The 16,602-nt window shown below is 42.6% G+C and overlaps 1 protein-coding gene across 1 annotated transcript in view; it reads right to left on the minus strand.

The window, feature by feature from the left end:
* Window positions 1-591: 591 nt before the first annotated feature.
* The window catches only part of atp2b3b (ATPase plasma membrane Ca2+ transporting 3b), a 36,694-nt gene continuing 20,683 nt past the window's right edge, over window positions 592-16,602 (minus strand). The window contains exons 17-24 of the mRNA XM_053318361.1: window positions 16,104-16,191; window positions 15,902-16,008; window positions 15,301-15,492; window positions 14,341-14,554; window positions 13,922-14,133; window positions 10,289-10,396; window positions 9,835-10,017; window positions 592-1,098 (exon numbers count right to left, since the gene is read on the minus strand). Coding sequence (XP_053174336.1) covers window positions 592-1,098; window positions 9,835-10,017; window positions 10,289-10,396; window positions 13,922-14,133; window positions 14,341-14,554; window positions 15,301-15,492; window positions 15,902-16,008; window positions 16,104-16,191 — 1,611 coding nt within the window. The remainder of the gene's footprint in view (window positions 1,099-9,834; window positions 10,018-10,288; window positions 10,397-13,921; window positions 14,134-14,340; window positions 14,555-15,300; window positions 15,493-15,901; window positions 16,009-16,103; window positions 16,192-16,602) is intronic.

The raw sequence follows: 16,602 nt of genomic DNA on the forward strand, positions 1-16,602 counted from the left end.
ACAACATTAAGGATGAACACCAATAGAAACAGAGTGAGTCAGCCCCCATAGCCACATGGGCCTGTTCTGTTGAAGCTTTGAGGGATGTGTAATTTTTTTTCTTTTTTTTTTTTTTTGGATGTCCGTCCCCCTCACTCCCCCCAACCCACCGTCACTCAGGACGACGCGGCAGAGAGCAGAACTGTGCGTGTGTGTGTGAGACAAGTGTGCATGACGTCAAGGTGGGGTGGGAGGGTTCGACAGACGGGGGGCGGCGGGTTCAAGAGAGTGGAGGTGGGGTTGAGGTGGGGGGGTTGGTGGTGTCAGGGGGAGTCGGGGGGTCAGACTGAGAGGGCTGGAGCAAGGGGGGCAAAGGGAGGGAAAGTCGCAATGTTCTCAGGGAGTTCTGAGCAGAAGTCTCCGGTCATTGTCCACTCCCTCCTGCACCTCCCTCTTCCTTCACTCCCTCCTGTTAGCTCGTTGTAAGGGAGATCAGATGGAAATGTCATGTTGTGTCCACAGCCCTCTCTTCTGCTCCCCCTTTCCTCCCCTCCCCAAGACTCCATTCCCTTTCTCCTCCCCTCCACCCCCCCCGACCAGCGTTCAGCTCAGTTATAAGGAGGTTTCCACGCAGTAGAGGTGGGCAAGGTGAGGGGTGGAGGGTTTCAACGGCCTGTCTCTACCATGATGGTTGTGGTGGTGTTGGTGATAGTGATGGGGGCTCCGGTTGAAGGGGATAACTGCGTTGGTGCTGTGTTTGTTGCCATGGGTGACCGTTGAACTGATGCTGCTGCTGCTGCTGCTGTTGTTGTTGTTGTTTCGGTTGCATGGGGTCACCGGGAGGCTGTACTGGCGGTAGGGGCGGGTAGGGCGGGTGCGGGCTGGGGGCTGGGGCTGGGTGGGAGGGGGTGGAGGTTTGCGGAGGGCCGGGTGCAGGTGCTGGTATCTGCTGAGCTCTGATTCGTCGTCCACATCAGTGTCGTCGATCAGCGGGATGTTGTGGATGAGGTCATTGATGAGGAACTCCGGGTGGGCCATGAAGTTGTGGATGGAGTTGCGGGATTCCGGTTTCTCCCGGCCCTCGTACAGCGAACTACGGAATGCTTTCACCACTCGCATCTAATGAAAGGAAAAAAGATGAGGGAGAGACCACAAAAAAAGAGAAGAGAAAGTCATACAAAAGAAAGGATAAAACCGACAAGGGAAGCCCAGAGACAGACAGACTTGTGTCCTCCAGCAGACAAACAGACAGACAGACAGACACTCAGGGCCAGGTGGCTACAGTCAGGTTTTATAGTTAATTTGAATAGTCACATTGAGTTTTCTGTTCATTGTCTACCAACATATTTTATCATTTTACTCAGAGGAGCTCTGGAAGCTGAAAATAATTTTATTTGCTGTATTTAACCAAAATGGACGAGGCCAAGGAGGCACAACCTTAGAGAATTAGTTCCAATATTTTGGGGGATTATTGTGAGTTAGACAAGAAGATTGATACAACTCCCATTTTTGCCCCTTTGATATGAAAGTCAGCAGCCAGTTAGCTTAGCTTAACATAAGAGCTGGAAATAGGTGGAAACAGCTATCTTGGTAACAAAGTAAAAAAAATCCACTTACCAACACCTTTAAAGCTCACTAATTAACACATTATATATTTTTTGTTTAATCCGTCCAAAACCCCAGGTGTAAAAATTAAAACATTTATGGAGGGTTAGGTGATAGACTATTCTTGGCCAGGAGCAGTAACTTCTTGAAGTCTTGTCATCACCATAAGGTTGCCAATCAACCAGCAGAAACTCTAGAGGTATAACATGCCAATTAGTGAGCTTTAAAGGTGCTAGGCAGATGGCAGAGGGAGGCTTGCTGTTTTCCTATGTTTCCAATAGTCATGCTAATCTAAGCTAAGCCATAGATTCATATTACCATACAGATTTGAGAGTGTATTTTCCCAAATGTTGAGCTATTTCTTAAAGTAACTAAATGCCAAAGCATGTCCATGTGGGTCACATAAGGGTTTGCCTGCAGTTTTCATGGTGGCCCTACCTGTGCTTAGTGGGTTCTGACTGGGTTTCAGATGGGGCCCATCTAGGTAAGTTACACACGTGGGGCCTATGTTTCTGAAACAATATGGGGTCCATACAATTTGCCCTGTTTATGCCCATGCCCACTTAGCCGACTTAGATCCCTTATGGGGCTCATACAGTCAGCCCACGTGGGCTTCACATGTGGGGGTCAATGTTAATGAAACCATGTGGGACCTTCAAAATTTGCCCAGTTCAAGCCCATACCCTCTCAGTACCAATGTAGCCCGCATTTAACCCATGTGGGGCCCACATGGACATGCTGGCTGGGACAGATCATTTAAAGGGTCACTACAAGAAGATTTCATAATAAAGGCACAAATGGGATCTATGGTTTTTACCTGTTTGTCATAGGAGACAGTTAATAAATGGGAGGAAATAACATCTGTGGAAAGGTTTGAACTGAATTTATCTGGTCATGGATACATTTAAAAAACGTATTAAGTCATATTAAGTAAATATAAATCATGAATCATATAATGATTGGTATGACTTTCAGAAAATAGGTAAATATAATTAACCCAACTTATCATATTGACTCATGATAAGTGCATGATTCCTTTTAAGATATCAAGGGAATTTCACAAAGTTTGCAATCAATTTTGGTCATACAACTATCACGATAGTGTCCACCTGATCCTGTGCATCTCTAAAAGACAAATGTGGAGAAAAAAAAAGAAAAAAGTGTTTCAAAATGAGTTGGCTAATGACATGTTTCTGTCAGTTCTCACACAGCAGTCAGACCTCACAACATGAGAGCATTCAGTAGCCACCATCACAAAGATCACAGAAGCTGCAGACGTTTCACCATATACACGTGGCATGTCTGTATGAGTGTGTGTGTGTGTGTGTGCGTGTGTGTGTCAGGAGGGTGTGGGGGGAAACACTCGCACCTTAGCACACTGCATGCACACACACAAATGAGAATGGTTGTTAGGCACAAATGGAGAAGAAGCAGGAATAGTGAGTATGTTAGTTAAATGTAGAATAAAATAAGAAATAGGCAAGAACCTATAGCAGTGACCACACACACACACACATATACATACACACACACACGAGCATGCATGCAGCAGCAGTCGTTTCCACATTATGCGGCTCGGTGGTTGACGTCTGCATGCATCGGGAAGTTGTCAATCACCAGTGCTGTTTGTTTTAGAGAGCTGGTTCATACACGCAAACACATCAACAGCCGGGTAGTGAGTCAGCCAGTCAGCATCTCCCATGCACACACACAAACACACTCACTCACACACACACACACACACACACACACACACACACACACACACACACACACACACACAAACACACTCACTCACACACACACACACACACATGCATGCATAAGTGCAAAATGTACTGCGGGCCATGCAGCAGTGAGACAGAGAGGAGAGCAGAGTGATTGAAATAATGATGAAGCTAATGATGAAGCTGCTGCAGGATAAAAAATAAAAAGCCTTGCAAAAACAGAAAGGTGGCATCACAGAGAATCAGCAGGTTAGAACAGCATGTGATTGGTCAGATCAATAGAAACGGAAGGTGCTTGGTTCAAAGTCAAAGCCCAGTCGCACACACACAGAGAGGCAGCCAGGTCATGCTGAATCAAATCGCTGTCACTTATGCTCTCTTTCTGTCTCTCTCACACACTCACGCTCTCTCTCTCACACACACACATATACACACACACACACACACACACACACACAGAGTGAGGTCTATGAGTGTACTTCAAGGTGCATTATGCAGTGTATGGTGTATGCGTGCGTAAACACATTCCTTTGCCATTGCAGTTGCTCCATGCACCCTTCCCACAAGCCCAAAACAGAGGAAAAGAAGCAGCATGAGCTCAAAAGAAACAGAGACAGTTCAATGCAAATATACTGACAAGCACAGGCAGGCAGAGCCCTACATAGAGACAGTTTGGCCGACTAAGATCACCGCAGAAGAAGCTTTATGTCAACTGCAACACCGACTGAAATTCCAAACTGTGAGATTTATGAGAGGTCGATGGTCAAGACAGCTGAATGTGAAGGGAGGAGTCAGTGCTGCAGTTGGCCAAACTAGGAGGAGTCTCTATATGTGACTCTGGCATATATGATAGACTGACAGACAGACAGACAAACGTACAGACAAACGGTCAAGCAGTAGGTTCAGTGCTTATCTGTTTTTCCAAAGAGCCTGTCAGACAGTAGAAAAACACCTCATGCAGACTGAGAATGTTTCAGAATGTTACTTTCTCACTTCGTCGGCGCTCGGTTTGTTTTCATTTTGTCTCCATGGACAGAGTAAACTTTCGAGTATATAACGCCCACACTGTGACCGGAGAGGCCTTGGAGGTCAGGGCACTGCTGTGTTACTTTCTCTCTCTCTTTCTCTTTCGCTCTCTCTCTCCCTCTCTCCCTGTCGGCTCTTTCAGCAGTGCTTGATGGAAAAACAATGATGGTTAAAAAGTATGAGGAGGGGAAATAGGAGCCAGAAGGTAGAGGCTGCTGTATGTAAAATCAACTGCCGATGAGAAGAAAAACTGCAACGTAAATACAGGGAGAAGCTGTGAGTTAGATGGCTGGTTAATGGCTCCCACTTCCTGACTCGTGGCCAGACTCTTGAGTGGCACCCGCCTTTTTTGATGTGATGACTGAGCTCTACATCCATAGCAACACCTCAGCAATCCTTCCTCAATCCGATGCATATTCCTGCTCAATATGGAAGATTAGCAAAGAACTGAGGAACTTAGGATGGATTTGAAGTCTGGCCCATTCTCCTTTATCTTCCCTTGACTAAATAAACTCTTATATCCATAATTGCAAGTAGATTAAACTAGACCAGCCTGAAATGAAAACAAACTGGATCCATAGATCTGTTCAAATGATCCAGAGGGATCACTACGGTCCAGCACAGCTCAGGCGGATGAATGCATGAAGCACGCTAAATCATCATCTATCATTTTTCATATCTAAGTGGAATATTTTAGACCTTTCTTTCTTTATGCCTGGGCTCTTTTCTTACCCCTGCGATGATAGATTTGGCAGTAAAAGTCAGCGAGGTGATGGGTGTCGACGTCAGAGGTTACGCACATCATACTGCAATGGGGCACAGCGCCAAGACTGAGGGCTGGGTCTGCTTTGGGTAGTGGAGTAAAGTAATGACCCTGAAGCTAACTGAGGACGAGCAGCAGTGGAGGAACAGAGGTCAGTTTGTCTGCATTAAATATACAGTGGGTAATTATTTGTAGTGCTTGGGGATTGATACATATAATCATATCAACAGAGTTTAGGCAAACATAGAAAAGGACTTAAAGGTTAAGGCTGGCGATAGTCTATATTTATGATGTTGTCAACCAATCCCATAAAAAAACAGCACAGATAATGTGTGAGTCCATCTCTCAATATGTTCTTACTGCTATATCCTGTGTGTGGCACTCCTACTAAGAATGTAAAGCTTTACAAGCGTCTCATAAATGTGCAGTTTCATTCTTTAGAAGCTCTGTAATTCCATAAAACTAATATAAAACTTTTTAACAAATGCTACTTTTTGGCAAAGAGTAGGAAATAGTGCATTGTTTGGTGGGATATTTTCAGCAGATGGAATGTCTCTATACGATTGGATGGATTGTAATGCAATTTGGTACAGACATTCATGATCTCGTTCTAATAATATAATAATATCTGTAGTGATTCCTTAACCTTTTGCATCATCATCATCAGGTCATTTTTTTTATTTCTCTAATGAAACCAAGTAGCTTCCAATCTAATGACATTCCCATCAGCCTCAGCTGTGTTGAAACTGTATTGTGAATTAGCAAGTGTTAGCATGCCAACTATCTAAATCATTATTATGATGAAAATGGTAAACACTATATCTGCAACTAAACATTAGCATGTTCGCATGCTGATGTAGCTCAAAGTACTGCTGAGTCTTAATATAGTCTCACAGAGATGCTAGCGTGGCTTGTTGTCTTGTTAATAGTGTTTGGATAACATTGGAGTTCCATGGCACTGAGAAATCACATTGATCAGACTTTGGATACACACATAAGACTTGTTTATGTCTTTTCACGGGATTTGTTAACAGTAATAAACACTATACTTTTCTGTGTATTGGACACTACCTGAATCTTTTCTTTTTGCATAAAGCCAACCCTGAAATCTAAAGCAAACGTCAGGGATTGTACATTTTATTTTCCTCCATACAACATCAAGTGATTCAGAGAAGCAAACCCCGGGTCACGTTAAACTCAACGTTAATGCTTGCTCCTTCACATTCCCTCCTCCTCATCCCATTTGTTTGTCCAAATCCATTTGGTTTCTCATCAGGAATCACAAGACTGACTTTAGAATGCGAATATATTCGCTGTAAGAATGCTGAGTAATAACAGATTTGGACACAACAAGCTCCTCAAATAAAGGAGGAAGAATTGAAAAAGCAAGCTATGAGCTGGCAATGATGGGACCTGGACTCTAGTTCCATACTTTGTACATCCCTCTATCCACACCTTCATGTTGACAGTCTTTTCTATATCACTGAATAATACATCTGTTTTGTTACATATTACAATCATGCTGTAAAGTGATAGGACGAAGGATGTTTTTCCAAAGTACTTAAGCTCAGGTATCTCCTAGCATCTGTACAGAATGATCACAGTCAACAATGAGGTGTCAGCAGCGCAGCCCGGAGCATTTCTGTATCTACACCTACAGGTGATGGAGCGACGTGGGGAGGGAGGCAGTGTGGAATGGGAGGAGGGAAAGGATGGACAGAAGGGAGCAAGGAAGGTAAGGAGAAGCAACTGAGAAGACCGATGAAGACAATCAAATGAGGAGACAGCGCATACGCACACATGCACGCACGCACACACATACTCCAGCACATTTGAATACACATGAGTGCGCTGTCACACACACACACACACACACACACACACACACACACACACACACACACACGCACGCACACACACACACTGACAGAGGAACACACAGAAGTCGAACTACGGCTCTCGGATATGTCAGCAAGTAAACACACACTTGCAAAACACAGACACGCGCAGAACTGACATACAGAGAAATCAAGAGAAAACATGAGGGGTGGATGCTATTCTAGTAAGGAGATGGGAGGATGACAAAAAGGGATGAGGTAAAGGATAAAGTAAGTAAATTAAATATAATAGAAACAGAGGAAAAAAATGAAGAGAAACCTACTAAAGAAATCTTATCAATATGCTACACAAGAGCCTGTATTTAGATCTGGTAAAAATCTAAATACCTCTACAAAAGAACAACTCCACTTATGCAGAACAGTTAGAAGACATTATTTCTGTTGACTTGGAGCAAACAGGGAACCTGTAATACCTCATAAATGTAGAAGAAAGAGGAGAGAACTCAGAGAGAGAGAGAGAGAGATAGATAGAGAGAGAGGAGGAGGAAGAGGGGGCAGACTGGACATAGAGAAGAAATCAGGACTTTTTTGTAGAGCCAAACTTGTGACGTCGGAGCTGGAAATACTGTTATGGAAATAACCAGTTGACAGAAAATTGCAGCATCAAACAAAAAGTGAGAGGAGCAGTAGAAGAAGAGAGAAAGAAGCAAGAGTGATAGAGGAAGAGGGAACTTTATTTTTCTTTTCTTTTTTTTTCTTTTTTTTTAACCGTAAGCTTGGAAACAGCAGTGTGTTATGGGGCATTTATACTCGAAGGTTTACAGTTTAGAGAATTGCAGAAGCCATATGAAAGCCACTTGGTAATGAGTATGAATTCTATAGCAGTGAGGGCTGATTGTAGCATTTGCTATAATAAGGAGTCACAGAAGTGTTGCAGAAATATTATATTTTGTCAATGTTATTTTTCTTTTCTTTTAGAGAAACAAATGACATCACTCTGTTACATTAGTTGTTGGTGTTTACAACTGGGTCAACCACAGTAACCACGCTTGACCTCATTCACAGACAGGAAGTAACACATGGTGCGGGAGGAGCTGCCGTTTGCTCTCTGAACTTTTTGAGGGTGCATCCTCCAGACTGATTCATCGCTTCAATTATTTTTCTTTCTTCTTTCTAAAACACGAGTCATTTTTTACTTTCTCTTTATAAACTCTGCTTCTGTGAGGACGCTTCACACACACAGAGAGAGAAAGAGAGAGAACGGCGAACCGCCTCCCGCACCCAACCAACACTGAACGACAAAACGAGACTCTGGACTGGGACCGGATCTGGATTTTTTTTTTTTTTTTTTTTTTTTGGACCAGACCGGATCAGACCAGGATTACACAGCTGGTCGGGACTGGGTGCTGTTTTTAGAAAGGGGGGAATAAGAGAAAAGAAATAGAGGAGACATTGCACACACACGAGCAGCGAGCGAGCCGGAAAAGGGGGACACAACCATATAAAGAGTAAAAGTACTGCAGTCCACGTGCCGTGCAGCAGTGTGTGTGTGTCTGTGTGTGTGTCTGAATGAGTGTGGCAGAGAGAAGGTGACTGCAAGTGTGTTTGCAGGTATATATATATATATATTTATGTGTGTATATGTGTGTACATGCGTTCGGCGGACTCACTCCCGGGGGCTGGGCTGGTATTGGCTGTTGCGGTGGAGAGAGCTACGTGAGAGGGGGTAGAGATAGTGTTTACGTCGTGTAGCTGACTGAGCACGGAGGAGCGCCGTCTCACCGCTCCCTGAAACGAACCGCTTCGCTTGAACGTGCTCACTACCTCCATCTGCAGGACAGAGACAAAACAGCAGCACTCAGTGAGGGCAGGAAAGGCCGGTCCGAGTGTGCGCTTAAGCGTGTATGAGTGTGTAGTTGTAGTCCCTTTTAAAACATTTCCTGTCACAGCAGACAAGAACAGAAACAGCATTTTAATCCTGCACGTATATATGAGGTTGTGTGTGTGTGTGTGTGTGTGCTTTTATTTGTTTCCTGCACACTCAGACCGAACCCTCTTCATGAAAAAACCGACCACTTTAAGACAGGCACTTAAGAGTCTGAGAGTCTGCCTCTCTAAACGCTGCCTGGAGGCTGTTAGCAGACTGTTGCTCATGTTTGGAGCTGCTTTCGCCGTCTTAACGTTCTTTCTCACACCAAGCATCGCAATGCGAGAACCAATCAATTCATCAAGTCAAGTCTACTTACTGTAGCTTTTAACCTGCACACGATGCGTAAACACATACACACACCCACACACTCAATCACAGCATTTATTCTTCTCTCCTCGTGATTGTTACATGTTAAAAATACAGCTTCCAACTTAGAGAAAGTTGTTTTTTTTCCCCCCATGTTTGAGAGCAGAAAAGTCAGCTGTGTTGGAGAGGGAAAAAAACTGGAATCATTATGTTTGGCCCAAGTGAGAGGAACAGCACAGAAAGTGAGAGAGAGACTGACTTTTGAAGAGTAAGAACAAATGAGACAGAGTTAATATTAGGCTTTAAATCAATTCAACAATAATGCTGTAGATTGATTAACAGAACTTTCTTTTTTTCCAAAAGTCTCTTCTGTTAGTGTGTGACGGTCATGATACTGGCAGTTTATTCAGGCACTGTTCAGGAATAAATCATTTGTTTAAAAAGTGCAAAAGGTGTGTATTTATTTCTATTTTTCCATTTTCTATGTTTTCTGTGAAACAAAATAATTTATCTATAAGAGGCCGTAAAGAAACTGCCTGTTTATCATGACCATGAGAAGCTTCTGGTTGAGGTGCTGTGCTGTCTGGATACCTTTGCGTTTGTCCTCCTATGAAAAAGTTTTGGTTATGGTTTAATTGTGGAGGTCTGGTCAAACTGTACCTGGGTCTGGATGCGGTTGAGGCCTCTGAACCAAAGGATCTGTCCGCGGCGCAGCTCTCTCTCTGCGCAGTCGATCTCCTCCTCGTCCTCCGCCATCTCCTCTCCTTCGTCCTCTCCTGGCTCCAGGCCCATACCCGCCTCCTTCAGGCACGGCAGCCGCTCAGTTGGCACTGTGGCGATCACCTGGAAGCCGGGTTTGTTACAATGTCATTTCTACTCAAACATTTGCAGCCGTGAGCCTTTCCTACCTGCACTCGTACACACATGTGGTAGATAAGATAATACTAGATTATTTCAACTGTCAGTTTGAGCACAGACAGGATAGATTAGAGTGTTATCTAACACCGTAATGTTTCCTTAGCCTCACCTCAGGGGGAAACTCTGGGTAAACCAGGCCTGCCAGCCTACACTTGTTTAGTGTGGTTTTGACTCAGCAGGCTGAAGAGCTGCTTACCTGCCCCCAGAGCAGCTCTCCAACTCCCACGAACAGGCACCAGAGCCACTGCTCCATGTTGAGAGGGGCGCAGCTGAAGGGCTTCCCTCCCCACTGCACGATCACGATCTGCGGCAGGAACACATAGAGGCACGTCAGCGCTGTCACACACGTACAAAAACACAATGTCAGGGGACAAAATCCAGGCGCCGCGCCATCTATCTCCACTGCAGCAATCACATACTGTACTGTAAAAACAAACAAACAAACAAACAAGAGAATTACAGCAGCATGCGTCAACAGTCAACACCTCTGACTTCTAGTCTGGTCACGATATCCAATAGGAAATACAAGGCAGCATAACCACTGTAATCTACGCATTTAAAAAACATCACAGGCACAGGCAGTATTGTATTTATTATATAGTATTGTACATATTATTTACATTATCATTACTCCTGTTTTAACTACACTTCATTGGCCCTTTTAGAACAGATTTTAAGTTTCCTTGTTTTAAAGAGTTTTTAAATACACACAATTATGCATACACGAAAATAGGTAGTGGTAGGTAGCTTTCTTCAATTATGCTCCAAAATGATAGAATACCCTACTTAAAGCTATAGGATGAGATGAGATGTGGGCCCCGAGAGTATTTTTAGAACATATATATTTAATCTGGCTTTTAATTAGTGTCATTTTAACTTATTTTTACTAAATATAAATATTTATTTGTTCATTTGCTGTACGTTCATACTGTGCTGTACGTCTATTTTTCTCTGTAATGCACTTTGAGCTACATCACTGAAAGGTGCTCTATGATGAAGATTATTCTTCTTCTTCTTTTAATTATTATTATTCCTGAGGTATAGCTAATCCTTCATGCCTATATGGCCCACATTATGTCATGGTAACTTGAGAACTGAATATGTATAATATAGTACACAGCTGTTTTGCATCTTTTTAAAGATTATTCATGTGTATCCATACCTGAATCATTATAGCAGAACATCATTTCTCTGGGTCAGTGTATAGTATACTGCTACATATGTAAAACTCCTCAATGTGTCCAAATTCTAAGAATTAAGTTGTTTTTAAAGGAAATATTCAAAATTCAAACAAAATTCTAAATGATATAGCAGCAAATCACAACAAAGTTTATCTCAAGGCACTTTTCACATAGAGTAGGTCTACACAAGACCAACCAGTGGCTGGAGGATGATCTGAGTTTTACTCTGTCAATTGTTTTTGGAAAATTAAGTCTGCTGCCGATTTGTCTCTAAACTGTGTCGCTGTGAAACGACCAGTTAATCACTGTGCTGGTCAAAACACACACACACACACACACACACACACACACACACACACATACACACACACACACACATACACATTGCTCCATCATGTGTGACTGAACATCCAACATAATACTGAAAATACAGAGAAATACTTGTATTTGATCGTTTTCACAAAACTCAGACTTTACAGACTTTGTGCATATATTTATATAAACATATTACGGCCGGGTATCATTTAAAAAATGATGATACTAGTACCAATCCAAGAACCCTTAAAGTAATACTGATACCAACTGAGTAATTCATTCAATACCCATCACACATTTAGTGCACCTGCTGGTGTAACAGGTGTGTAGTGTAGACACACTTTACAGCATTTAGGTGGCATCTTGGCTGCTGAACTGCTAAGCGTGCTAACACAAATTCAGGTTGTAGCTGCTGTGGCAGTGGGCCAATCACATGTCGCATTTAATTGAAGAATGCTTGCGTTGATTGGCTGTGAACAAGTCCATACTAATAGTCCCATTTTCTAGCTCCGGGTGTAAAAAGGATTGATTGCAGGTATCGTTTGACGGAGATGTTTTGATACTACTTGGTATCAAAACATCTATTTATTTCGGTCGATACCCAGCCCTAATATAGAGAGAGAGAGATACTGTATGAATATATTTTTCCCTTTTTTTTGTGCTTATGAGAGTTCCACGTGACATTCAGAGCTGAGAACACATGACCTTAACTACATTAATCATCCCATTAAGTATGTGTGTGCTGGCGATGGTTCCAACATTCTGGGTCTTTAAACATGGAGCACAGTGACAGTGTGTTCCATGCTCCTACAGGTCTACTTGCTCCAGTAGTTGTAGGCTAGCGACATGATCATGTACAGCGGGAACAAGGCTTATCAGAGTGATAGTATCATCCAGACACCAAACTGCACCGTCATAAATCTCACTGAGATTACGATACAGTGTAACATATACAGTAATGTCTTTATACAGAGAGGAGGGATCCATCTTTCTTACTTATCTCTCTCTCTATTTCACCTCTCTCAAGCTGCCTCCAGTCTTCCAGCTCTTTCATCTCTTCCTTTCCCAAATCCCTCTGAAGTGTCTCTTTGTCGCTGTCAAACTCCAAATCACTGCCACCCCTCCCATCACCAATCCACCAGCTCTCTCTCTCCTCTCTCTCTCTTCTCTGGTTTCTTCCCCAGAGTACAAACCAGCACTGAAGAGCATTGGAAAATATCCCTGTTCTTTTCCTCTCAATGTCTCACTCTGTCTTTGTATGCTTGTCTGTTTTTTCTGTGCTCACAATTCCCCATCCAGTGTATTTCTTCTGTATTCTGAGGTTGGTAAAGTTTGGACTCCTTATTGGACAGAATATCAGGTAATAGCAAGAAAGACAAGGATGATCACATAGATGTTTGTACTTTTACAACCTTTCCAGGATTACAGTGATATCCTGAGTAAGGAAAGTAAGGAAGACATCAAAGCACCTGTATGTCTTCCTGCATATATAACACAATACACTTGTCTTGCTTTAGAAATAAAGTCACCCAACAACCACAATCACCTGTTCACAATGAATGATCTCCTCTCTCTCTGTGTCTTCTCCAGCGTCCCTTTCCTCCTCTGATCTGTACAATTTTCTAACCTTCAACATCTTCCCTTTTTTTAACACATTTTATTCAACTGACATTCATTTTCCTTTAAATTATGAGCCAAACAGTTTGCAACCATTTTTCAGTTAATCGATCCTCTTTTTACTGATATTCTACAAAGCTTTGCTGACGACTGTCTCATATTTCTCATAAACATCTATCTGGACACAGAATTTGGGCCGAAGTTGCAATGCAGTGATCAGAGTGAGATAGTCAATGGATTCATTATTATTATAACTATCAGCAGTATCACACTGCATTGACCTAATTAGTCACTGTGTTTTCACTGAAGGCTTAAAAAATATGTATTTATCTCAACAAATTGAGCAATATTATCTTTAATATTAATGGATATCTCAACTGATTGGTAGAGCATGATTTAAAAATAATAATTACATTTATTAAATATACATTATGACTATCTCAATCCCATTGAGTTAAGTACAACTTCAGCAAGATATCACAATTCAACTTAGACCTGTCATGATGAGTACTTTTGTTGGACAATATATTGTCTCAGAAATAATCGCGATAAACGATATTATTGTCAATTGAAGATCATTTTATACCACTGACATAATGATAATATAACCTCCTCAGCTCAATTCTAGTCCCTGCATCCCCTGTTTCTTTCTTTACTATCACTTTCACAGTAATAAATAAGAAGTCTAAGAAAACATGAAAAGGTTAAAACCTTACCTGCACAGCGAAGGTTCCCAGAACGATGGTGCAGAAGATGGGGTTGGCAAATATGCCGTCAAAGACGTTTCTCTCTCCGTGGATTTTGCGGGCGTTGATCTCGTTGAAAAGCTGCATGAGGACGAAGGTGTTGAAGATGATGGTGTAGTGCTCGGATGGAGGGGAGTGGAGCGGAGCGTTGCGGCCGCTGTCGATGTTAAAGATGCGCTCACCTGGAGGAGGAAGGAAACAGGTTGAATAGGAAAATGAGATGAGAGGTGTGAAATAAGTTAGAATTACCTGCTGAGTTGTTCAGTAGTGTGTTTGACCTTCTCCAGGACAAATAAACTTCTGAACACTCTAACTGCTTAGCTGTATTTGTGAAATTGCATGGTTGTCTGTGTACTAGTGTGTGCCTGTGCATGTGTGTTTGCACGCACCTATGAACAGGAGGGTGAAGATGATGACCAGCTGGTACACTCCGTGGCCTAGGATGTTCTTCATCATGGTGAGGGAGATGAGCGGGTTGTTCCGGCCGTATGGTTTCCGTAGCAACAGGGCCTCAGTGGGGGGTTCGGTGGCCAGGGCCAGAGAAGCAAATGTGTCCATGATCAGATTCACCCACAGCATCTGCACTGCCTTCAGTGGAGAGTCCTGCAGAGAGACATTGGCAACCAGACGCCTGTTTCACCAACTGAGTTCAGATGAGTCTGGCTTCACTAACCCCCGGCTGCTGCTCTCCCTTTTCACAGTGTTTTTGTGCTAAATCATCAATTTCACTATCAATCTACACTGACACAATATTAGTGCAATTAATATTACTTATTCCTAATAATGCTACAACTGACCTATTATATTAGTTAGAAGCCTTATTTTTTTATTTCCATTATAATGAATCATCAAAAAATTAAACTTTGACTGCAGTATTTTTGTCCAATGGCTGCATTTTTACAATGTGTATTTATTAATTCTTTTCTTTTGGCTAGAGAGAACATGGGGTTCATTCATGTGTTTTGATCTGGAAACCTGACGGGCAATTTGTAGGTTCTGCTGGGTTAGTCGCCATGGCAACATAGCTCAATTTGAGCCCATCTTTTTTTTGGACCAAAAAAGTCAGAATGAACCTCAGTAATGACAATAATTCTAATACATACAGTTATCCATCTATGCAGGTGGATATTATTTGCACATTGTGCGTTGGTGAAGGTAAAGGTGGTTCTATGTGCGTCAGTGTCTTTCTGCTTACATTGTGAGTGAATGTGTAAAAAGCATCTCAGTGTCGTAGCAGATATATGGAGAGTGATGTTCACAAAAGTGACGGCTGCATGTCTCTTATGTGTGTGTGTGTGCGTGCATGCGTGTCAGCCTTCGTCTGTATACTTATTTATAAATCCATCTACCTGAGTGATGCAGGCCCCGGTGAAGGCCACTATGACAGCCACTACGTTGACCGTGAGCTGGAACTGCAGGAACTTGGAGATGCTGTCATAGACATTTCGTCCCCACATCACCGCCTTCACAATGCTGCTGAAGTTGTCATCAGTCAGGATGATGTCCGATGCCTCTTTAGCCACGTCTGTCCCTGCGATGCCCTGATAGAGATTGAGACATAGCAAGGAGGAGGGAGAGAGAGAGAGAGAGAAAAAGAGAGAGAGAGAGAGCGAGAGATAGAGAGAGAGCGAGAGAGAGTCATGACATGATTCATGCAAGCAATCAAGCATTCAAATTATTTTGGAGTGCTACTGTCTCAATTTCCTGTTGTCCTGCCTCAAGCATTACCACTTGGTGTGAGTAAGCACTGTAGCCAAAATCACAGTCAGCTATTCCAAAAGGTAAATAAATAAATAAAATTAAATATAAATAGGAAGATTAAGATGCCTCATGAAACACACCCCAAAATGGATTTACATATATCTATGTGATTACTACAGCATCATGAATGAGCTAAAGAAGGGTTTTAACACCATTTACAAAGTTATGGTGAATAATATTTCAGGTTACCATTGCAAAGCCCACATCAGCCTTCTTCAAAGCTGGTCCGTCATTGGTTCCATCTCCTGTTACTGCGACAACCTGCCTCTGTTCTATGATGGTGCTGTCAATGATGCCTGGATGCAAATGGGGAGGAAAGAGAGGCTGTGGTGAAAAACGTGTGTGCAAATGAATGTGTTTGTGTGTTGGGCTTAATAAAGCTAAGGCTCACCTTTGACCAGTGTGTGTTTATCAGTTGGAGAAGATCGAGCCAACACACGGAGTTTGGGCCAGATTTTGTCGATACGTTCCTGTTCAATCTGCCGGTCAGACGGAGAGAAAAGAGGTGAGAGTGTTTAATAAATGGCGTTACTGAGCCTCTCTAAACTATACTCTTCTGACACTAGATGTCACTGTTGATCCAGATTCTCAGGCAGACCCAAACTGTACACAGGTGTGATGGAGGATCAAAGATGCACTGTGAAACTGGCTCTTATACATTGCTCTCTTGCAATCGATTTCACGAGGCAGCACTCTTACATAATCATAATTTACATGCAGCATTTTAAGAGTGTAAATTTAAATTCACGCTGCATGGAAAGGTGCAGAGCAACAGCACTAATGAGCAGCTATCCGTCCCATTAAGCATTCTGCTAAATTCAAATGATGAAACCAAATGGGTAAGATGAAAGCAAAGCCTATACAAATGTTTGCTTTAATAGTGGGGACTA

This window comes from Scomber japonicus, chromosome 4 (assembly GCF_027409825.1).
Source record: "Scomber japonicus isolate fScoJap1 chromosome 4, fScoJap1.pri, whole genome shotgun sequence".
Lineage (NCBI taxonomy): Eukaryota > Metazoa > Chordata > Actinopteri > Scombriformes > Scombridae > Scomber > Scomber japonicus.